The sequence below is a fragment of the Anopheles stephensi genome, chromosome 3, assembly GCF_013141755.1.
Source record: "Anopheles stephensi strain Indian chromosome 3, UCI_ANSTEP_V1.0, whole genome shotgun sequence".
Classification (NCBI taxonomy): Eukaryota; Metazoa; Arthropoda; class Insecta; order Diptera; family Culicidae; genus Anopheles; species Anopheles stephensi.
Genome location: NC_050203.1, coordinates 79,514,732 through 79,540,023, shown reverse-complemented (window position 1 = coordinate 79,540,023; position 25,292 = coordinate 79,514,732). Strand labels below are relative to the sequence as shown.

Genomic DNA, 25,292 nt, shown 5'->3' with positions numbered 1-25,292 from the left:
TTCTCACCGTCGTCGTAGGTGGACACAGTGTTGAGGATCGGGGTCCGGTACCGTTCGTGTGGTTTATCGGCGCGCTCAGTGCATCCCGGCGAGTGACCGTGTGCGAATCGTGCTAAATCTCGTCCAAAAACGAACGCAAGTGGATTCTCGTTGTAACGAATTAATTTACGGTTTTCCTGTTTTTTCTCAAGGTGTGTGGGTTGATGAATTAGTAATGCTTTACCATCAAGTGACCAATTTTATAATGTGCAGTTAACTGGTGAAAGTGTTTGAGGACATTCCGGCATAAAATAAGCAAGAGACTTTATCTACCGAAGAATCAAAAATGTTCCTGAAAGTGACCAACCAATTGCGGAACTCTGGAGCGTACAAATTAAAGTGAACTTGTGTTCTTGTGCATCGTGACAGTTTTGCCGCAACTTTCCGGAGCTTTTAGTTTGGTTGGTTCTGTTACCGTCGCCGTCTGTATCGACCACCGCCATCGTGTGCGTTGAATGTACCGTGCCGTTCGTGCCCGTGATTGACCACCGTCCGCGAATTCGTCCGTCGATTCCGGCCGCGGTCAAGCCCAGCGTCACATTCGTACTGGAGGAGGAACAAGAACAGCACCGGAGGGTCCTCGAACCTTCAGCAGGTTCGTGCTGCTACGGCATCTCATCCGTTTTGTTGTCGCTGCTGTTGTTGCCGCTGTTGCCTGCCTGCCAGCCTTGGCTGCTAGTTTGTTTTTTCGCAACCTTAGCCGCTTTCTCAGATTATTTCCAGTGCATGTAAGCTGCAGTAGTATGCTTTCGATGTGTGATGTGTGTGTTTCTCTTTAGTTTGCTTTTTTAAATTGAACGAACGATACTGTTTTATTCGGAGAACATTGATTTTCCAACCCGAAAACTCTTGAAGTGGACTCTCCTAAACAGTGTCTTTGCATCTTATTATACACATATTAAAAATATTTCCTACAATATCTCTTTCCATTCGCTTAGTGTTTGCTTGTGTGTAGCTATATCTCAGTGTGTGACTATGTTTTGCGTGTCAGTGTTTGATGTGTTTTGTAAAAGTGTTTCCAGTTTATGAGTTATGAGACCCAATGCAGTTTATTTTTGATTCCTATGTTACTTCCTCGCTTGTATGTAAAAAAAACGCAGTTGCAATGAGCCTACAATTTTGTACAATTATTCCGATAAGATTACATATCAGGTTGAGTTCTTAGGTTCATGAAGGTTTAGCTTTGCGATATTGGCATTAGAATGTGACGCTGTATCAAGTGCCTTCTCAACTATTTCAATGTTGCGTTTCAATGTACATCTGGTCTGAAGAAAAGAGAAGAAAAAAAAACTAGTGCAGCTGTAATGACTGTAAAGTGAAAAAGTAAACCTTCCGATACGGAACGAACGAAGAAAAACGGAAGCGCACCCGTTACTTAATTGATTAGAAATAAATTGCGATTCCGTCGGCGAGCGCGCGCGCGTGTGTGTATGTGTCCTCGGAAAGTCACTGCGTCAGATAGCGCCTCGGTTAGGTCGCCGGAAGTTGTCGGAAGAAAATCGTACCCCATTTTGCTCTGCTGATAGGAAGCAAAAACCCCTACGCGATTCGCCTTCGCCCTTCCGGTGGTTGCCCCGGTGCCAGGCTCGAGGACATGCGAACCCGGCTGGCTTCGCTGATCGTCGTGAAACAGGAGCCACTGTCGGCCACATCACCACCACCACCCCCGTCACTACTACCTCCAGCACATCCCCTGTCCGGTTCCGGCTCCTCCTCATCGTCCTTTTCGTCACCGTCGTTGTCCTCGTCTTCCGGCTCGTCGTCCGGCAGCTCATCGTCTTCGTCTTCGCCACCGTCCAGCCTATTCCGGTCGTCGCTCGTGGTCGCGGATGGGTTGCACTGCGACGGGTTGCAGTGCTATGGCAGCTTCGGTCCCGTTGCCGGCACGATCGAAGTGAAGCGACCGACCGACGGGTTGCCGCAGTACTACTGCGAGCGCAATGGCCACGGTTACGGTCCGCACGGGTCCGGTGGCGATCTGAACAACAATGAGCCATCCAGCGAGGCGTTTGAATATTTTGACGAGAAAAAGTGTATGTATTTATTTTGATTTGCTTTTTATGTTTACTTAAGTTTTTTTCGGGAAGCCTCTATGTTCGTTTTAATGGGATGTTTTACGAGTAGAACTTAGAATTGGGAGTAATATCAAATATATATTTTAATCTGGATGTTCGTAATGTTCCAAGATATTCATATAATGTTGCATGCATGTTAATGCTCTGTGTCAAATGTGTTCTTCTTCAATTCAATCAATTTCTTCCATAAATTTAAACTAATAATAAAAATAGCGATCGTGTCGTCCAACGGCATCCAAAAATAATCTACCTCCGTCAGGCCAATCCCTTCTAGCACTAATTCTGACTCATGTTTGCACATCACTCCATTCGCATCCCGAGAAAATACTCCAACCTTGTCAATCAAGTGCGGAATCAAGTCATGTTTTGGCACGATCGCCACGAAAGCCAACGGCGTTTGGGATTTTTCCAAAACTTTCTTCCTCGCTCCCTCCCCTCAACAAAAAAAAACCTGTCAATTTGTGGCCGTGATGTGCGTACGGCCAATTTGTAAGCGCACTCAGGTTCGGATGCTACACCGACGCAATTAATTACACCGAACGAAGTGGAAATCTCCATCAGGCTGCGTAGCGCCGGCCAGCAGCAAAACAGGAAACTTCGCACGCACTCGCGCTGGCAGGGCGTGCCGGGAGTCATGTCATCGGCTAATTTGATCCGTGAACGCCAGCCCGGGCAGGCCTGGACCTGGCCGTCATGTCAACCTTCGCTCAAAGTGCTAGCAAAACGTGACAGTATGATCGGTTTGGGAGCTATGTTATTCTTCCTAGTTTTGGGGGCTGACGAAAAATCCGTCGGTGAGATTGAATATAGAATCCCGGAAGCGGTGTGTCTCACTTCCACCCGACGGTTCCAAAGCGCCATCGGGGAAAACTAACTTGATCTCTGTGCTCAAATTTGACCAACTCACGATCAGCACGACCGCTCTTCCAATCGGGAGGTCTAATTAGTCGTACCGCAGCCTGGTGGAACTGGTTGGCCACCGTGTTGGCACAGAATTGCACCAATCGAGCATGTCCGCGCGCGCATTGCGGTAAGGAACCAGAATTCTGATCACTCAAAATAAACCCAGCGTAGCGTCTTCCTTTGCTTCAGTTGGGCTGATAAAGCAGCAGGCTATAATTCTTCTGGCCCTGTTCAATGCAACCACTGCGAGGTATCCCAATACCAAACATGCAAATACCAAACATTGCGCAATCCACAAACACACACACACAAAACCGTACGTGCGCCATTAACCTTACCGATTATTAATTAAATCGCTGTATCAAAAACCACCACCACGCAAAATTGGTCCGATTGTGCCCAAAAGGGTAGCGGTAGGTTCGGTTGGGAGGTTTTCGGCAAAAATAGACCCGATGTTCCACCGAACACCGACGCGATCGTGATCATTAACGACGCACAATAAATACATCATGCCTAAATCTCTTGGAGCACGTGGAGCGCACGATGGGTTGGGCTGCCGCTGATAAATATCACCCGGTCAGCGAAAAATAGCCCCCCGGAATCGCAAAGTGCAACCTTATCCATTCTCAAAAGGCCTAAAGTACAATTCACGTGCGTTTGTTTTGCGATGCGTGTGACATTTTCCCGATCTTGACGGTCCCTGCCGCTGACTGACTGACGGCGAATCAGCGAATGTGTTTGTGCGTACACCGGGTGGCACGCGCTCAGTGTGTCAGGGTGCGATTGTCGGTATCGGTAGCAACCTGCCTGGGTTGTTTGTGGTTTTGCTTGGTCCCGCGACGCGATCAACACTGTCAGCAGAAGCATTATTAAGCTATTTGCTCTTTCGATACCGATCTAAATCATCGCCGGCCGAAATATCAAACCCGGCTCGGAGAATCGGTAAAAGTCACACAACAAGCATTTCGGCAGGAGGTCCTAGGTGCACGGGGATGTCATCCTCGAAAACCTGTCGAGTGATGTATAGGATGGGACCGAGCGACTGCACCCAAGATTGGTGGCCGGTGTCATGCGGTACATCGGGCCAAACCACGTTCCATCAGACATTCTTAGTCGGTTCCTCTAAATTCTTTGGCGCCCCGAAATCCCCAATCGGCACTAAAGTTCGCAATCTATGAATTACCGCGCGGCTGGTCCATACATCAAACCCCTGGCGTGGAAGGAATCGTCTTGGGGTTCTCTTTGGGTCTTTGGGTCGCGTGGTTCCCGACGCCTTTTTTTGTTGTTGTTACCGCGCGCTCCTGTTGGAGTGTTGTCGAAGAGAATTTAAGCGCCACCGTGGTGTGTGCGAACGGGCCTCTCCCCAAATCATATGTCAGAAGCCGTGTCATAAATGTCCAAATCGGTCCACCGGCACGAACTAATTGCGACCACGAGTGATGCCGCCCGGCGCCCGGCCTATGCGATCGGTGTTTTTCGATTGCCCAAACAGGGACATGCGTGTGCGTGTACCGCGCTTTGCCGCCGTGCTGTTTAATTGATGTGCAAAGCTGCAAACCTGCGCCTCTCGGGGTGCGATTCTGATTCTAACACGATCGTCGCGAAACGCTCTCGGTGCTCGGGCTAATCCTTGGGCCTACCACTAATTATTGCCATTAATGTCATCGAAACAATCAACGCACCCGTGTTAACATCGGGCGCCCGTGCGAATACGGTGCAAGTGATCGGGGCGCCATCAGCAGCCACACCGTGCCCGTGTCCTGTATCGGTGGCGCATGATTGGCGCTAATGGTCAGAAAAAGGTCTGCCTAATAACGCTGCCGCAGGGGGAAGGGTTGCAGAGTGGAGGTTGAGGGTAGCTGATTCGCTGAAGACATATGATCGCTAGCAGGACCGTTTGACTGGTGCAATTATTTATCCTGTTCGGTGCATGTGGCGCGGCGAACCTGCCCGATTAGAATGATGGCGCTGGCGCCAGGGAAGAATTTTAATCTCATTATTAAGTGGATTAAGTATGGACGTTTCTTTCGGTGAAACGATGGATGGGATTATGAGGCAAAAGTAAGTGTTCGGCGAGGATTAAGGTACGAGGAGCTATTGCATGCGGAGATATTGGAAGGAACTGATGGAATGTGTGGTGATTTGGCTGAGGTCTATGGAACATTTAGTAGTTGGTATAAAATGTTACATCTCATCTGCTATAAACTATTGATCCAATGTTTGACATCTTCTCTTCGTTTTGAAACGCTTTAAAATACTTCTATAAAATTTAAGTAAAAGACATCTATGATATTGTTTACTTTGATCCAAATGACAAGCACATTTTAGTTCCATCAACATTTGCTGTAAAAAGTAGTAAAATGATGCTAAAAATCACTTATACGAAATGTGGTTTTAATCGTCTATACTACTAGGTACTAGGACAACTTTTTTTTTATCAAAAGCTACCAATGCTATAATGCTTAATAAGATGACAAATTAACAAAACTTCAAATCGTATTAATGAATAATTATTTTGAAATGTTTACTTTGTTCGTGGTAACACAATGCCATCTTTGTTTGAGACAGGTATTTGTATTACTGATCGTAAAACAAAGAGATTGGGGAAAGATCGCCAATTTTTTTTCTCTGGCTTCCACGAGCGATTTATGATTGTCTTTTCCCAAATCCTTTGACAAAAATTAACAGCAGTTTTATAGTTGAACTAGCGTACGGAAAGACGTTCTAGATTTTAATTTTAATTTGTCCAGAGCTATCAGCAACTGGCACCTCAATACGTCAGGGCCTCCGCAATATAAAATACTAATCATTGGATTTTATACAAAGTATGGCCAATTGCAAAAGGTTTTCACAAAAATAAATAGTTACTATCTAGAATTGCTATAAAAACATGCTCTAAGATACTACTGAAAGCAGCTATAAAACTGAAAGGAAAATAACGGCCATAATATCATCGTTGCATCCTTGTTTTCAAAAAGGCTTTTACTATAAAATAATGAACAGAATTTATTCATTCTACCATCACAACTATCCTATGCTCCCCAAAAAAGGCCGTTGAACCGTTACTTTCTCTTTCTCTACGCTCGCGACATCTCCACCATCCACTGATAGTGGCGGTTTTTGGCGAGAAGTCGTTCTATTAAAATGATTTTCTATTATTACCGCACATTGACCCGTTGCCCTGCCTTCCAAAACCCTCCATTTTCGCCTGCCCTTGCGAAAGAAAGCGCTCCCTCGGGCCACGGGTGATTGTTTGCATGAACCGTGCAATATAGCACCCAAAAAATCTACCAAAAGACTTTCCCTTTGGCCCGATATGCGTGTGCGCGCGCCCATCGGTAGTGCATCGTGCGATCGTTACCCGCACTGGCATCGTGTGTGCGTGCGTGCGCGTGTTTTCCCCGCCAGCTTCCGAGTCAGAGGGAAAAAGAGGACCGTGCGTACATCACAGGCAGCGAGTGTTTGCGAGTGCAGTGCCGTATGCAACGATAGACGCGATCACAGCTCAACAACAACAAATGCCCACTTATTTATATCAAAGTATCATAAATCTTTGCACTTACATACTTGTTTCGTCGGCCCTTTTTCCACCGACTGCACCGTTGCATCGTTGCGCTCGGTACGCTGCAGCAATGTTTCGTTGTTTTGGTTGTTAGTTCGTCGCCACCGTTCCCGCGCGACTGTTGCTGAGCCCTGGTTGACTACGGCACTGCCGACGATCGGACCAGGGCGGTTTGTTTTCGCTCCTCGTATGGTTCTATTTCATTCCAACGTGGTGCGTTGCCTGTCCGACACCACGCCGCTTTGTTTGCTGGCTATGTTTTATTTTATGTTTAACGCGCATTTATTTGTTTCGTGTTTGTTTTTCAAACCCGCTGCGAGTTGCTGCACACATTGGCTTTATCTACCGCACGTCAAGATGGCGCAGCGAGAGAGACAGAGTGTTGGGAGCAAGTTTTTCGCTGTAATTTCCACCACAGGTCTACCCTGGCACACGATGACGATGATGGTGCTGATGATGAAGTCGAAGATCGTGGCTCAGACGCTTCCGTAAGTTCGAAGGTCCTGAACCGCTGGTACCGTGTGGACCTTGTGTCGCAATCTCGCCAAGTACATCTTACCGGGTACGGTGGTCAGTTAGGGGTGTCTTATGGATTTGTTGCACCCAAGGGAACATGGCCTAGGGAGACACGGTAGAAGGTAAAAGACGCTGGTGGTCAACTGGTTGTAAAGCATGTTGTGCCGTTGGTTGGTCCAATCGTTACGTTGCTGTTACACGAACAGCTTCCGCTAACAATGTAAGCGATGGCAGATAATTAGCGGGACGCTTTAGCAAGCAACCAGAGACATGCGAGACCTGTTTTGTTTTTTAATTTTAAAAATTGATCATATAGATAGCCCTGGCTTGGGAAAATCTTACCGATGCCAAAAAAAAGTACATTCGTCACCAGATTCCATAAATTCCTTCGATTCCTAGTCAATTAGTAATCGCTCGAGTTTGACATGTCGCTGTGTTCCCTTTTTCTCTCGCTCACACATACAGCAAATAGCCTGTTTATTAGCTGAAGCAATTGCTTGTGCTTGAAAAATTTTCCTCCCAAACGTTTCGACGCGATCGACGTTTAGTTGGCACCTTCTCAAAGCGCGTTTTCCGGTGCCAATAAAACCACCACTCGCTGTTCCTTTCTAGCAGTTTTGCTAGGGAAGGAGCTGAAAAAGGAAAAAGGAAAGAGAAATTTTTCTCACCGCTTGATGACATCGTGAGGTGTCATGATTGGTTGTGAGTAACACCGTTTATTGATTGGATGCTAATATATATTGCGTTTATTTGCTCCTTTTCCATGTTTAGTCTGAAGCCGACGAGATGTTTGAACGGGATATGAATCGTTTTTTTGGTTTTTTTATTTTATTCAGCATTCCTTCCAAATATTAATTCTATCGATTTGTTGCTTATATTTCGCATTTGATTACAATTATCCTCTTTTTTGCTGCTTTTTCAGTTTAAGTGAGCCGTTTGAGCCTTTTTGTGAAATCTCTTTTTTATTTTGTTATATCATATTCCTTTTCTGGTTTTTTTCCAAGCCTTGTCTTAAGTCGACATATTGTATTGGACTTTACGTTTTGTTTTCTTTGATTAGTTGTTTGTTTGCTTTATTTATTCAATTTACCTCTTCATTTAATGTATATTTTTTTATAATTTTTTGAATTTTACTATAATTATTGTGGCAGTTCTTTCTCTTGATCATGCATTTCTTTCGCTTTCTTGTACTTTTAGTAGCTTGTACTATAGTTAAAGAAATCTATGTTACACTTAATATTCTCTTTTATAACAACAATATAATTGTTTGACTTCTTGTTTTGCAATCGAAACACATTGTAACGCTGCGGTTCGGCACAATCATTACGCGTCAGATGAATAAATGATTAGAATCGCATGCGATTCCTTCACGCCACATCACACTCCCGTGGCCGTGCCGAACACTAAGGCCGTCCGCACAGTGCCGGGCCTGGTACACACGCATCTAAAAGAGTTGCTCACGCATTCCAAACCTCATCGCTGGGTTTTGTCTTCTGTCGTACCCAACATGACAGCTCGCTTAGCCAGACCGTTCCCGCGAACAGACGGACACTCACACACACACACACACACACACACACACACACACACACACACACACACACACACACACACACACACACACACACACACACACACACACACACACACACAATGATACATTTTATTTTCCATCCCTGCAAACCTCCTCCACCCCGCCCCATTATCTACCTCCTCAGCAATCTCATCACAATCTTCACCACGTGGTGGTGTCGTCCCCGGCCTGCGGCAGCGCTTTGCTTTGTTTTTTGGCGCACTTGGGCCGGTGAGCCGAAAAGGGATTCCTTTGTGTGTTGGGGATGCTGGGGTTTGAGGTGTTTGGTGGTGGTTTGCCGGTACGTGCAAATTTTCTCACTTTGCCGGGTGCCACGCGATACACGCTGTCGCCTCGTTTGACGGTGCGCACCATATTTTTGTGAATGTGGCTAATTGTGCGCGTGTTTCGGCGCTTCCTACGCTGCCGTACGCTGACGCACCCGACCGTCGGGTTGGGATTGTTGCGAGACTAAGAAAACCCCGGCCCCTAATCGGCTGCGTGATAATGCGACGCATTCGTCAATGGTGCGACCATCGCATTTGTGAGAGCCCGCGTTGCACGCGTTGATGGCGCTGAAACGATCAAATGATTATTATTGCTGGGCAAGTGCACTGGGAGTCGTAGCAGGAGACTGGTCAGGCCGAATGAATTAGTTTGTATCACAAAGCATCGCATCGTGAACGGTGCAGCAATGCGGTAGTGGCGTGTGTGGCGATTTAATTACCTTTCGTGCAGGTTTTCTTTTTAACGTGAGTTTCTCAAAATTCTTGAGCTTCGAGCTGACGGATCTTGCCACCTGAAACACTTGTCATATTTTAGCTGCCAGCATAAAGTGTGTCCGGCTGGTGTCGAGGCGACGCGAGGGTAAATATATGTCCGCATAACGCAAGTTATGATGACAACGATCGTGATGATGATGATTATGCGTATGCTGATCGTATCTAATGGTACATCTTTGGGTTGAGCCGAAGCTGAAGCAACAGCGAGGCATAGGAAATGGACCACGTCTGAGTGTGCACACCCCAAAAGGCACAGTGCAGTCAAGGCTGTGCTGCCCAAAACATCAAGCAAAAAACAGACATAATGATGATAAAATGTGAATAGAATGTATTCGATGTGAGCAAATCGGGCGTTCCTATGGCTCATTAGAAGTTTTGGATCTCTCCTCCTCTTCGACTCCGAGCCATTCCCTGGCGTGGGGACTATCGAGATGCAGCATGAGCTCCCCAAGCACGGGTGCAGAACCGCGTCAAAACGGTGGGCCAGCGCAACACCATCGCGACAGGTGGTTTTGGGACCGGTTTTTCCTGGTGCATGGAAAAGTACGGCTTATTATTTTTAATCATGTCCCAGACAGCTCATTTCGTCCCGTGAAACATCTCGCGACGGTGAGGAACATATTTTCAATCCGTTCGTTCGGCGGGACGACCGAACCAGCAGTACAGAAATAGGACGGACATTAGGAAGTGGATAAAATCTGGGCGACGTGTAGCTGCAGCAGCTAAAGGAGAGAGAGAGAGAGAGAGGGATTAATATCGATTTGGTGGTTGATTTTTGTTTGCCCAGAAACACACCGCCATCGTCGGCGGAATCAATCATTCACCGCTTGAGGTGGTGTGTGGTGTCCTTCATGCTGCACAAACTGGCTCGATTGTTGTCGCTTTATGCACACGACCGAAACTCAACAGCAGCAACAGAAGAAGCAAGACTATTGTTAATGCAAACGATATAGTAACCGAGCTACCGAGTGCAGCTTTTCGGAGCGGAGTGATTGGCAGAAAAGATTGATTAATTACTAGCGAAAGATAAAATTAGACCAGCCCGCTCCGGTACCAGTGTATCATGATCGGAGGGATAAGACGCTGCAATCAACCCACAGACGGGAAGCAATGGAGTTCATTTTTTGACTGATCGCTTTTTTTTGCTGGGGGAATGTTTTCGGTTAGCAGGATTAGGTTCGCTTTTCACGTCACTAAGACCGTAAAGCGATTGTATGATCCGTTTTTTTACGAGTGTCCCGCATACAGTGCATGTGCATTCCGGAGACAACAAAGCAACAAGCGAGAGAGAAGGAAAAAATGGGAACAAATTTTTAATCTAAAGCTACCATGCAACACTCGACCGATGATCGTCTTGATTATTGTCCGAAGGAAGGTGAATGTGAGTGCAGTTTTGTTTTTGTTTTTTTTTCCTTTCGGGATCGACATTTATCCGATAGAATGCTTGTGTTTGCTTTGATGATTGCTTCAAGGTCGTCGTGTGATTTTGGAGTTTGTTTTTTAGTGAGACATGTTTAACAATCCACTTTTAAACAGCTGCAGTCCGATGATCGTTTAGCGCATGTCATGTTGATGCGTGTCATGTTAGGTTTTAATTAGATTTTTTTCATTTTCCGTTTTATTTCACATTTTGCTTGAATATTTCATGCAGCTATTTCTGCTCTTATAATTGTGTTGATTTTTTGTTCTTTCATCTTTATTCATTTGACTTTTTCAAGTCCATGTTCCAATGCCTTTTGCAGTAATGTTTCATTATTATGTTATTATTTATTGAATTATTTTCTAGTTTCTAGTTTTCTTCTTCAATCTACAACTCTTTGAAAACTTTAATGAATTTCTTTAGCTTATTTTCATTTTTTTTAACAAATGTGTTTTTTTCTATTAACAAAGTTAATTTATCTTATTCTTAAAAACTCCTGCTCTATTATGATTTTGTTATAAATTTAGAGAGTTTTTTTTGTTCTTTTTTCATAATTTATAGATTCTTCTAAATATGTTATAGAATTTCTTGATGAACAAAATTTATTATTTCATTTTATTAATTATTCAAAACATTAAAAATATCATTTATTCTTAAATATAAATTTCTTCATTATTTTTTCACATCTTATTGTGCTCTTATAGTATTTTTATTGAGAACTTTTTCAAATGTTTGAAATTTTTGTACTTTTTTGCAAGGATTGCGTTTATCTTTCTTTTGGTATTTTTGTTTTTCAGCTTGGTTTTTTGAACCATTTTGCCATATATTTCTTGGCTGATATAGTTTTTATTTTTGTAGCTATTAAGCTTGTTTATTGAAATTTTAGTTGATATAATTTTTATTGGCTTTTATAATTAATCTCCATCAGATTTTCACTCGCTTTTAATAAATTTTGCACTTACCGTATAAAATAAAACAGGTTTTTTTTGTACTTTATATGTTGGCAATAGATAAAATAGTTTACCTGTGCAACACTAAAATTTCAATGCATTTTCTTGAGATAATACACAGATTGAGTTTCAAAAATCATGTCAATAAACTTGATGGAGACGCCTGGTGTCTGTGAGAAAGCGAAGTGATTTATTTACAATCGTTTCCTCCGCACTCCGTTCCCTCATACTCCAGTGGAAAAAGGTGTGCGGTGTGTGTATTTCATTCACAATCACCGTAAGGTGCAAAAATCCAGAACCACTTAAGCGGCGACAACCAGAACGCAGCAAACAGACACACGCACACGGGGACTGCATGCCAACCACCAGACCGTGCCACAATTTCGCTCCCGCACACGATCGTTAGTGTCGCAACGATCCAGCCGTGGCAACTGCACGTTTTTCATCACGGTTCACGCGTGGTTCGTGAATTAAAGCCCACGGTGTGCCGGAGCATATGGCGTGCCGGGAGCGGACGATCGCTAGACAGCGCTTGTCATAAATAAATCTTATTCTCCAACCCGGGGGGACGCTGGGTGCTCGCTTCATTCAGTGCATTGAAGAACAGCTCGCTCGTTTGGGCTGGGTGTCTGCGTCTACCACACACCACGTTCGGGAATCGAATTCCGGGGGCAAACCAAACAAAAACCAAAAAAACAGAACCGAGTCGCAGGCTGTCGATGTTCGGGGAAGGAACATGATCATTTACAAATTGATCTAAATGGCGCGAAACCGTGGTCGCGAAGTCTGGTAAAATCCGGCCCCCGAAAACCACCCAACCCGACTAGACGCACGCTAGACGGAAGACGCGATCGCGACTGGAATGTTTCGCGATCGACCGGGCGGACGGTCCACGCCGAGCGGAGATCTGTAAACGAGCGAATATGATTGAATGTGGCAGTGAAATGGTTGTTTATCTTGTCGTTCCCAGCTCGTCTCGGCCGTCGTCTGGGTTGTGCTGAGGTGTTGCGTTGCTTCCCATTAGATTAATTAAACTAATTTAATTCCAAGCCCCACCGAGCGGATCGTCACACTTCCGGCAGCAGCCCATCATCTTGACTCTCCCTCTCTAGTACGCTCAAGGAAAAGCTGGGAAAGTCGGGTTAGAATATGTGCCATGCCATGCGCTCGATGACGCACTGGTGCATGCATAATTTAATTTTCTTTTTCTCTTTTCACACTCTCACCCGATAAGCGTGTGGAAAATCATGAAAAAAGCATTCACTTTATGATGCAAAATTTTAATCCTTTTATTGTGCTCATCCACCCCAACTTGTGTAAAGGAAGGAAAAGCAAACACACATTGATACGAATGTTTTATTCGATTGCGTACCCGAGAAAAATCCCTGTCTGACGTAATGGAAAGCACGTTCCCGGTGTTTCCCTGGCTCGACTGAGCCGCAAGTATCTCGCAAGTGGAAAGCGTTACCACTTTTCCAGTCGCGCCCGTAAGCGGAAGTCTATTTTTCGTTCGTCACTTTTCCCGATGCGCTCAGCATTCTGCATTGTACGTATACGCAGGCATGGTGCATGAAGTGTGCATAAAAATAGTGTTCTAGTTCCCGGTCCCCGTTTCACGTCGGGGCCCTCGCTCCCCTACTGGTGCGTCATTCGCACGGTGCAACAACAAAACACCACGGCTTGCGACAATGCATCCATCCCTCAGCCGAGGTTCTATATTCTGGGAAAAGCATGCGCTTTTCCCTATTTTCTGTTTCACACCCCTTTTTTGTAATGGCGACCAAAGAAGGGGAGACTCGAGTGTGTGAAGGGACTTCACGGATTCCAGCAGCGAACGAACGAACGAACAGCACACACACACACGCGAACATGCGCTCGTCATTGCAATCGGTGACGTCATAGAGGGCGAACCCTCGGCTCTGTTGTTGGGTTGGGGCTGTTTTGGCGCTTGACGGTGGCCACTTTACTGCACCACGCCATGTTTATTTGTATGGTCGTATGCACGTATTTTGCAATTCATGGTCATCATGGCGGGTATGACTTCCGGTGCTGGTGGTGATGCAGGTGCGTGTGATGCGGTTGGTATGTGGTTTATTTCCACCGGCGTCCGGGCGACAGAAAATAGAACCCTGCAGCAGCCAGTGGAGAGCCTCGTTGGAGGACCGTTTTCAGAACCCCGCCTGAGAGTGCCTGACGAGCCCTCCCGATTTGTGTGCCCGTGTATGCACGTCTTGAAGGGAGCCTGCCTTTTCTTTTTCAAAGGCACGAAAATAGCAACAATGTGTGTGGCTAGTGTGTGGCATGCCGACGTGAAGGTTTTTCCTGACTTTGTTGCAGTACCGTACCGTCTTGGACAGTTTTAGATTGAAGGTGGCGCTTTGGCCCAAGGGAAGCGAGTTATGCTGTTCAATTTCCTTAGCCTGATCCGGTTTGTGTGGTTTAATATTGGTAAAAATGGTTCAAAATGTACATCGAGCTATCAAAATAGCACATTAGAAAAGTCCTATCAAAGATGTAAGCAAAGCGATTGAAGTGATTGAAATCGGCAAACAGGTAAAGGATTGTCTGCCTTTACTTTAATACGAATTTGTCATATTTTTAAATTAAAATTTAACAAAAAGTACTCTGGAAGCTTCTTTTTACGGCATTGCATTGCAATAAAAATGTGTCCCACCCAATGAGCATAGTTGTCTATTTTTGTAAATAAGTTTAAATATTCTTCCATTGAGTTAAAATCACTGATAAAAAGCTTTAAATTGCAACATCAAATTTCTGTTTTTTTATTTAAATTTGAATTTAAAAAATAAATTAAAGACATCGCTTTGAACCAACCCGCTAGTTCCTTCATTACACAGCAAAAACTTTCAAGTAAATAGCACAAATTTGCTCAACCTTTACCTTGAAAGCTCTACCATCAATCCGACCATCCATTCGGCAAAAAAGCTCCTCAGAACACTACCCGCCTCGGGCCTTTTCTTTAGCAAATGAGATTTATGACGCCGTCGATTGCGTGCCAACAACGAGCGCCCCCATGTGTATGTGAGTGTGTGTGTGCTTTTCCTGAAAAAAAGAAGGCTTGACCTTGCCCTCGCGAGGCCAATAAAAGTTTTCGTTTCGATGCCGGGCTCCGAACGAACGAAACCAGCAAAAACCAAAATCGATGCGCGTGAGAAGTAAGCTAACCCGTCAGGATTTTCCTTATCTCCATTCGATGGAAAACCGCGCAAGAATGTTCCTTTCGCGTGATCATTAATGTTGTTTAGGTGCGGGGGGAGGGGGAATTTGGCGCTACATGGGGAGGTTTTTTTTGCTCTTCTTCGCGTTCGAAGAAACTCAGCTGCAACGTGGCGCCGATGAAGGGTTGGTTGTGCCCAAATCGAGTGTGAAATTGTATGCCGATTGAGGTACGATGGCTTCGCCGGAGAGTCTTTACCCCATTTCACGTACGATCGGCATCGTAAATGGGACGCAGCAACATGCTGTGGCAATGCTGTGTGTGTGTGGTCCAAGAGTTAGACCATTGGTGGCGCTTCATGGTAAGTAGGTGCTAATGTTTTGTAAAATGAACTCTGCTGAATATGGGAATCTTCCTACTAGCACTAGAACTTCGGGACCATTTATAGATCTCATCTGATTTTGATTCGAAAACCCTCAAAGTCCTCGAATCGTGATGCCGTTCTACGCACCAGAAATACAATTCTTCAATTAATCAGGAAAAATCAGGATAAACTGCGTCAGAGAAATTCGTGAGCTGGCTCGCATTCGTATCACCGAACAGCGCGAGCGATTTATTTCCGTACACCCCGGGAACTGTTGGGTTCCCAATTTATGTTTCAATAATAAATCAGTTACCATACCCTCCGGTGTCAAATGTTTGTACGGAACCGTTGCACCCTTAACGGAAATACACTCGCCGTCGTCCACCGCCTGGTGCCTGTGTGTTGCGTCAGCGGGCTACATGCGTTCGATCAACCGGATAAGCACACAATCGATTGCAGGCTTAATCGGGAAGAAAATATCATCTTATCGACGCTTCCCGGTTCTACGTAATCTGTTGATCTGAAGCAACCGGAGAACGCAACTAACGATTCTCATTTCACCAAGAATTATGGATTTTTTTTTTTGTTGGTGTTGCTTTCTTCGTCAATCGATCGAAAGTGAATTCATACCGTCACAGGTGGACAAAGGATGCTCGCTGATGGGTAGATAGAGGAGGGAAAATCATCCGTCCAGCCAGTCAGTGAAAACGCATACAATGAAAATCGGCTCAATGCTCACCAGTGCGCATGTGAGCGTACCAAGCATGTCTGGGTCATTGGGCCTGACGGATGCCCGCCGGTTTTTTTTGCCGGTACATCCGGTGGGTTGTTTGCGTGAGTGACGTCACATGAATAAACACGCACACGAACGCAGCTCTCACCAGTACGGACGCAACTTCAAGCTTCTGGTCAGCAGCACATTCTAGAGCGGTGGAAGGAAAATGAACATCCTGCTTACTCCAACTGCAATCGCTCACACAGAATCGGTCCCGGAAATTGGAGATACGGTGGGGCGTCGTATCGTGCGTTCTCGCTCGGTTGCTGCCATCATCGTTGCGACGTCCAAGGTCACACAATACATGAGGACGGTAAAGGATCATAAAGACAGTTAGCACCGGTGGCCGAACGCTTAGTATCACGCTGGGCACCGAACGGTGATGTAATGGTTCTGACATCACTCGCACTCCATATCAGGACTGTAGGCTTTTTGAGGGGTTTGAATTCTAGCCAGCTGAACTGAACTTTAACCGAATAAGTGTTTCGTATCGAAACGAGTGGCAAACGTGTAGTGTTTTGCTGTGCACGTACCTAAAGGGGAAATTAAATTTCCTTTCCCGCACTCGAGCTTTTGCCTGCTTTTAAGTTAAGTTTTCTTGTGGAGCGCGTCTAACGTGTGTGTGATATTTGCCATAGGCAGGGTTAGGCGAGGGTACGGTTTGTTAAATTAAACCAGTGATATTTAAACCAAATAGTACAAATCCAACTGCGTGTGAGTGAGTGGACATTTAGTGTTAAGTGTGGTGTTATATCCGGACCAGCATCCAGTGGTCAGCAAACGTGGACGCTTCAGCAGCAAGGGAAACACCGACAGCAAACCCCGTCAAACCTACCGGACCGGTATGTTGTAGCGGCTTTTCCGTTAGCGCAAGTTGGCGAATGGGTAAAACTGTAGGCCAGAGTTCAATCGAAGGTGCGAAGGTGTTAAAAAACAGCCAAATGTTACGACTCGTCCGTTGAAATTCCCTTTTTTATTTGATTCCCGGTGAGGTCTTTCGAGAAAATTAATTGAGGAATTTTGTACTATCAAGAGCAATTTTCAAGCTACTCTTTTGTGCTGAAATAATTTGAAGAAAAAAGGCCGCTAAAGCTTGTGTGTGTCTGTGTGTGTCTGTGCGGTGTGTGTGTGTGGGGGACAGGAACGATCCTGAATGCTTCGCATGCCATCCCATTCCAACGCCAGTGAGGGAGACCGTTTTTATGACATCACTGAATGAATATCGATTTTTCTCGTGATGGCCTTCCACGAGGTTACCCCAACCGTCCTCTTCCAACCCACCTCTCCAAAAAGCTTTCACACCGCTTTCACTCCTTGCTCGTTATGAATAAATAAGCTTTCGGAGGATGAGGGATACCTGCAGCAGTGGAGTCATAAGTGTGATGATGATGATGATGCTGATGGGAAGATGCACGAATCTTTGTACACTTTTCACAACCATTATCTTTAGAGAGGGGAAAAACTCACTGTTGGTGTCCTTTCGCGGAAAAAGTGTATCTGTGTGTGTGTATGTGTGTTTCATTTTTATCAATGAATGAAACGGTTTGAGGTGTCCTTTCCTCTTGGTGTTTCTTTGCAAGCCCCCCTTTTTCTGTGCTTCGCAAGATTCATCCCGCCGTCAAGGAGAAAGGAATGAACGCTATGAGGAGGGAGGAGGGAGGGATTCTATACACATCCTTTTGAACCGGCGTTCGTGTGTGGGATGCAGCATCAAGTGAAGCACAGGTTGAACTCTTGATGAATGAGCAAGCGAATCTGTTGTGTCTATTTTTTTTTTGTTCTGTGTGTGTCAGCTGCCGAAGGGAGAAACTAATTTCTATGACACCCGAGTGAGTGTGTGTGTTTGTGTGTTTTTTTTGTATTCTGCTTGCGTCTTACGTCAACCTTTACTCATTTCATTCATGATTTTAATCGACAACTAGGGTAGGAGATGAAATTTTTCTCCTTGTTTTTTCTTCATGGAGGAGACTCCATTTTTTCTAATTATTCGTAGAAAAGAGGTTAGAAAAGCGTGATTTTATGTAATAATAATAAATGGATTATTAATTATTTGGGGTATAATTTTTTCTTGTCTTGGTATGTTTTCTGTCCTTCTTTTACTTCAATCTGCTCTCGTTATATTTTCGTGCCCTTATAAGGAGCTTATTTTGACTTACTTATCCATAAGAAGCTATCACCGCTATACGGTCGAAGTCCTTGTGTAAAAGTCCTCGATACTGTTCATGGTCTAGCGATGAAATTTGTCTATCCAATATTCCAGCTTTTCTGGTGGAAGCCTCTCAGTTTGGGCCTACCACATGTCCACTGTCTATGTGGACGGCATAAAGAGATTTTGCAGGTTAGGTCATCGGGTTTCATTTTCATGTCCTGACCAGGGCTCCGTAATCTGGATAGACGGATGCGCTGGACGATCATGAGTTCACCGAATTCAATAATTCTTCTGAGTATCTTCCTCTCGAATGCGGCGAAGAGGAGTTTCCCTGTTTTAGGTGGTGAAGTTTTGAGCAACTTAATAGTTGCGATCACCTGGACTTTAAGCTCTAGTTAATGTTAAACAATGCAAATGAAATGTCTTTTCGTGCAAAAAAAAAGGCAAATCATACCTAATAAATAAATCCATTCGACACCTGCACACGGACCCACTTTCTAGAGTGGCATGCCGGTTAAAACAGATTTGCTTCAAAGAAATTAGTTTGACCCGCGCTTGGAAAAGTGTTTTACCACGACCTAAAACCACATGTGTAGGAGATGGATTTTGTGATTTAGTGCCTTGCTTGTACGTAACACCTTTTACCTGAGGCTCCCGAGGCAAGAAGTATCTTGAGCAGTGAGCATGATGTATTCTCCTGCTGGTTTAGGTTCGTAAAATGTCTTAATCTCTTGGTGTTTGTGAAAGAGCGTGAATGACGCATCTTTGGGGGAGAGTAAGTCACGATCGCTCATTGCGAGTTGGGTTTGTTTGAACTATGAATATTTCATTTAAGTGAAAAAAAAATCATTTAGAGGTGTTAATAGACTAGGATGCTCTAAAATTAAAGGAGAAAATCAAGAAGATAATTAAGCAAAAAATAAGATCCAAAAATTGTCTGAAAGTCTATAGCCAGTTTGACCTGCATTACGTGCCCATGATGAGCGCGTTATTATTGTCACCGTACGTCGGAATTATTATTTGCATAACATTCAACCTCATAATTTATGCTGCACGCTCCCAGAGAGCACCGAAAAACATTGTTCCCGGGCCACATGTACATACTTTTATGCCTTCTTTCTTAGCACATCGTTGAAGCCTTGTGTGAACGCACATACACACTCATAAGTGACAGTATTAATAAATCATCCACGAAGCAAAGCGACCCGCGACCTGACAGTAAAATGATTCGCGAGCGAAAACATTCGTGACATTCGAGTGTGTGTCACCGCGATGGTGCGAAGATGGTCCGCACCGATCAAACGTATCAGTGAGAATAAAACTACACTTAAAGCAGTGAGCAGGGGAGATGGTAAACGAAGCAAAGCTGCAGACAAGCAGCAACGGGAGAGGAAAAAATCGTGTACGAAGCCGCATGATTACGCACGCGCACTGATGACCACGATCTTCCAAGTGCGCATCCATCCACAACTTATGCTTTCTTATTACTTCATAAATCAAAGCAACCAGCCTTTTTGGATCGGAGGGGTTGCTTCGGTGGACGGGGTCGAGCTGTATAGGGGGTTGAGTAAGGGTCGTCTGGTGCGTACACAATGGTGGTGCAATCGGGCGTTCGTCTTTGGGCCAATCCGGGGGTCGGGCCAGTACCGGGAGCCGACAGGAGTTTCCTTTTTTGGGGAGAGTTGATTGGATTTTGTGTTTGGGCTGTGGGCCCATCATCGGGAATTGCAATCGATGGCAAGTGCGCGTTGCACTATCATCAGCCCACACGCATCTCGTTAAACGCTGATTAACTGTGTTTAGCAATTTTTTCGAGGCAAATTTTAGAGAAGCTTTCCCCTATTTTTTTCTTCTAGTTTTACGATTCGATCGAAAAAAAAAGATAATGGAGCTCTGTGGGTTTGATGTAATTGTAAAGGGATATAAAAAAAAAAAGTTGTGCAAGGGCCATTGTTGTGAGGTCTAATTTTCAATTCGATTTGCCCATTTTTGCTGTGTGCTGTGGGGTGCGTTAATGGGTTTATTAGTTGGCACATTAGAAGCAAACTTTTCGAGATTAACGTGGAAAAAAGGGAAAGTCTAAAAACTTCTGTTTAACTTCCAAACAAGAAATTTTTCCATTGATTTCCCTTTTTTTGCCTCAAATTCAAATCGAAAGCTCAATCACCTGTATCGGAAAAAAGCGTCTCTAGAAGAATTTATTGCTTCCATACGGTTGTCCCGTTCTCGCTTCTATGTCGTCATCGTGGGGCGGTGTTTTTTTTCCCCCGGAGGCGATGTACAGCAAGCAATTCTGCGCATTCGCAGTCGCTCCCGAACGTTGCTCGTGGTGCCGGGCAAAGCAATTCCGAACCGGCTGTTTTATGATATCATGTGAATAAACACACCATCATGTTTCCGGTGGTTAAGTCGGTATGGTGGGGAGAGTGGTGGGTGATGGGGATCGGAAAAGGGCACGAAATAAATCAACCCACACGGGGGTACCCTTAAGTACACTAAGTATCCATGTGAGTGTTTGTGAGCTTGGGAAATTTCGACAAACACAACCGAACGTTCTACGCTCGCTCGGCCAAAGGAAACGGAAAGCATATCCTACAAGTGGCATCGCTGGCCGGGAGTTGGCTGGAATGGGTGGTGGCAACAAATCAATACCTGCCAGCCACCTACCCACCATACCCCACCATCAGCTAGGATGAATGAAAGCGAGATTAATGACGTCATTGGTAGAGTCGACGTCGTCGTCGTGCTTTTGCGGGCGTCGCGAGCGCGTTGTCAACCAATAAAGATCAAATTAATTTTCTGCCGCGGAAAATAATGTGTGTCCCTGGCATGAGGGAATAGAGGAGGCTGGAAGGGAACAAGGGGTCGGAGGATACAACTGGGTACATTAATGGTTCGGTGCGTTTTCGTTTTGATGTGTGTGTGTTTTTCTTCCTCCACCGTAAAGGTAAGACAAAGTAAGGGTGAAGCTGTGGGCAACAAGGTGATGGAAGGTTATTATTTGCTCACGCATTTGTGCGTATGCTCGTCGCTTTTTTTTTCTTGTTGAGTGAAGATAAAGCACTTTGGATGGGTATGCTGGGGTAGTTGTTTGTTGCTTCTCCTTTGTCGGAGAATAAATCAAGGATGTATTGATCGTTCATTAGCGATTATGAGCGTTTGCCAAAAAGGTTAGACCGATCGACATGGGACCAGGGAAGGGATGGATCGTTGATGGGAATTTCGGGGATTTTTTTCTCCTCAAAAGACAATACAGTAATTTGCAAATATTCGGAGGTATGGTTTGCAATTTGTTACGGGATCATTTTGGGCGCTCTATTTTGAAGGACAGAAAGTAGTTAAGTATTACCTTTTCTTGTCTTGTTTTTTGCAAGGTATTGAAACCAGAATTTAGCTTTGCTCATCCTTGAAGATTTAAAGCCTTAACATTCAACTTTAAAACACTAGTGGTCCATGTTTTTAAATAAATCCTAACAAAAATGATTGCTTTAAAACGATTTCAAAGATGAAAATAATATTGAGGTCTGTAATGACTTTTGGCCGAAAACTGGAATTTTTCTTGGCCGTTATCTGTGAAATGTCCAGTGGCATTTCCGCTTTCAAATCTTGTTTGAATTCCCGAATCGTCTCGCTAAACATAGGATTAAAATCCTACAATGTAATCCAAATGGCTGGTCATGACTTTCCTAAGTTCTTACTGTAAAAAAGAAGTAGAATTGCAATGCATCCATGCCTTGCTTTATTAAAGTAAAAAATAAGTAGAAAAAATTGTTTGTAATTTTGCATTTTTTCTATGACTCTCCTTGTTATGGACCCTCTTTAAATTTGTATGATTTATTTTTTATTTTATTTTAAGTAAAGCGGTATATTAAGATCCCCTAACAATTACGATGAAATTTTACAATCAAGTACCAGGTTCCACTACAATCAGGTTTCAGAGTTATACCGTCATCTAAAAAATCACATTTGACAGGAAAATGAACACCAATGAATTGAATTTTGCCTGCTCATGAACTCGAAAGAAAAAATCGTATAAAACAACCGATCAATTTTGTTTAATTCTTATTAAAATTGATTAAAATAATAATTTTTAACAATCTCTTCAGCTCAATTGCAACAAATAAACTCTATTTGACTCTTTTAAAACAACACTTAAACGAGCGATAAACTATGTACATTGTGAGGGTGCTCATTACGATTCACTCATTAAAGCACCAGTAATGATCGCACGAAATGGCAGTTTGATTACCCGCCGGGCGTAACTGGCTCGCATACATTGTTGCACTCCCGTCGTTCTGTTTTGCATTCGCAGCACGCACAGCATCCAAAATCACATCCATAAATGCATGTGACGAATGCATTCCCGATCTTACGCTCTCCCTCATTAAAAGAGTTCGCCCATTTCCCAACGCAGTGTCACGATCGGTGATGGCGAGTTTTTCTTTCGGCCGGGTGGTGAGAATTATGACTGGTTGGATCGAATCGTGACACCGATAGCGTGACATCCCGTTGGGCCTTCTTTACTGCCCCATTAGATCTATCGCCGGACTCACCGACACATACACTCACACTCACACATGATATCGCAGCTGGGAAATTGAATCGAACATCGGATGCTGTGGGTGGGACAGTGCATGCATCGCGCGTGTGTGTCTGTAAATAATTTTCACACAGAGTCATCCTGACTACTAGCCCATAGAAACACACTGTTGCATGCCAAGATTGTGAACTATTTCAACCCTTTTGAATGTAAGCCTCCCTATATTTATCAATTGTTTCTTCTCTCTCTCTCGCTCCCTTTCTTTCCAGGTAAGTGCGCTCTTTAAGCCCCAAACTGATCGCTCCGTGTGAGAAAGCCTTTTTCCCCCTGAACGGTAGCACCATCAACAGCCAACATCGGTAAAGTGATCGCGACCGGGAAGAAAGTATTTGCATAACTTCGGACGCTTTAATCGCGGCAGTAGAAAGGTATGGGTGGTTTTGGGCAGCAAGTAGCACGATCACGGTGTCCACGACCTGATTCGGTAAGCGGTAGCGGACAATGAAGCTTCAGCCCGCCGTGCCATCCTTTATCGGATTGGCTGCGAGGATTTAATGTGTTTGATTAATGGTGGCGATGGGCAGTGGCAGAGACTCCAGAGGTTAGAAAGCGGGTCTGCATATGCATGATACGCCATTGCATTGTGCATTCGGCAAGCAAACGCTTCGTACGCTATCTAATTTGCAATATTAATTAACTCAAGCACTGGGTCCCCCTGGTTGCAAAGCGGTCCACGACACAAATCATCGGTCAGGGAGGTTCGTTTTTTCGTCGGTATCGCAAGATTCAAAGATGGTTCGGTTTGAAGTTTTCCCTCTAGTTTTTTTTTTGGGAGTCTTGGTTGGGAGGATGATTACCGCTCCCGAGGGTGAAGAAGCTGAGATTTCATAAATCTTGTTGAATAACTTCGTAAAAGGCCCGCTCACACACATAAGCGCGTGCGCTAAGGTTGAGAGGAAACCAGAAAAACAACCTCCAGCCGAACTGAACCTACGATCGCTCGAAACCTCGAGCCCGCCATAAACCAAACACACACCCGGCAAACTTGCCTCGGTTATGCTTCGGTGAGATGATAAGTATGGGTGTTGATGCCTTTTTTTTGTCAGGGAAGACTTCAGTGTGATGTGTTTGATTAGACAGGTGAATTGTTTTGGGGAGAGTAGTAGTAATGTTTTAAGACTTGCCAAAAAACAATGATGAGATTCAAACAATTATTTTCTTTATAGCTAGACTCATCGCGCTTTATATTTTATCTGAAGTAAGGTAACAACACATAAAGCTTGGTTGTAATATTTTACTCGCCTAACGCCTCGAGCAACCTCCTCTCTCTCTCTCTCGCTATTTACCTATTTCTCTTGGTTAATCTGATTCAAAACCCTACCGACTCTGATGAACCCATTCCACGGCGGATGCCTGCCCTCGCGATCGTACGCATCGCTCGTCTGCCGTCCGAGTGATAAAATTATTCAAATTTTTACGACATCCACGGGCCTCATCATCTTGGTCGAACCCCCAGCATACGTGGAATTGGCGTGGACCCAACAATTTCCGAACAAACCCTGCTCGAACCGGTTGGCGGTTTTTTGTTTCGGATTTTGTTTGTTTGTGTTGCGTGTGCGTGTGTGCTCTCTTTGGAAGCTTTGGCTCTTGTTCCTCCTGTTTTCCCGTCCCAAAATTGGAGGCCCGAAATCCCACAGAATCCGGCGAAGAAAAAACTTGTTTTATGCCGCCCTTCCCCGTCCATCGGAGCTGCTCCCGATGAGTGTTGGACGGGTTCGCCAAAAAATTGAAGATGTGTCGCCAAATCGTCTTCGGTGGAGACATCTCTTTCGCCTGCTGCTTTCTTGCGCGTCAATAGAAAACCGAATGGAGCACGATCTTGGGGGCTTGTTGGAGGGATTTTTGAGTCCTCTTTTCAATGAAGCACTTTCATTTTCTTGGAGGATTTTTAATTTCGGGACAATATCAGGGTCAGGAAGTTTTTGGCTAGATACCGTCGGAGACTTGTTTTCGTGGAGGAAATGATAAACAAAGCAAATGACACACGCGGCTAAAAAAAGTCGAACGATCTGATCGACAACTCGTCTTCAATTCCAGTTGAAAAGGATGCGCGCGGAAGATGCATCAGATGCTTCTCCACAGCCAAACCCAAACCTAGCCGAAGTGAAACCGTCCAAAGTTTCACCTCGGCATCCCACAGTGGCATCGAAGCTCACTTTCTAGCCACTTTTTTGTGGTTGCTAATCTGTGTTTCTGTTTGCATATTTGCCAATGATTTATGCTATATTGCAAATTTCCATTTACATACGTTCTCCTATCAGCAAGCCGTCCGTTGTGGAATGTTTTGGGCAATTTGATTTGGAGTTTCGCAGCGCAAGGATCGATGCCGACTTCTGGCTGACCCGTTCGCTTCAGTTCACTGACATCTGTTGTTGGCACCGATGGGAAGGTGGGAGTTTTGGGGCGGTT

The 25,292-nt window shown here is 44.7% G+C and overlaps 1 protein-coding gene across 4 annotated transcripts in view; it reads left to right on the top strand.

Moving 5' to 3' along the window:
* LOC118509138 (probable nuclear hormone receptor HR38) overlaps nt 1-25,292 on the top strand; it is a 108,010-nt gene that overhangs the window by 1,372 nt on the left and 81,346 nt on the right. For 2 of the 4 annotated variants that reach the window (XM_036049339.1, XM_036049340.1), the window contains exon 2: nt 978-2,072. In XM_036049339.1, coding sequence (XP_035905232.1) covers nt 1,634-2,072 — 439 coding nt within the window. In that variant the 5' untranslated portion in view covers nt 978-1,633. Of the gene's footprint in view, nt 1-191; nt 200-977; nt 2,073-16,372; nt 17,050-25,292 lie in introns of those variants that run through there. The other 2 variants (XM_036049341.1, XM_036049343.1) reach the window with 2 other exon arrangements.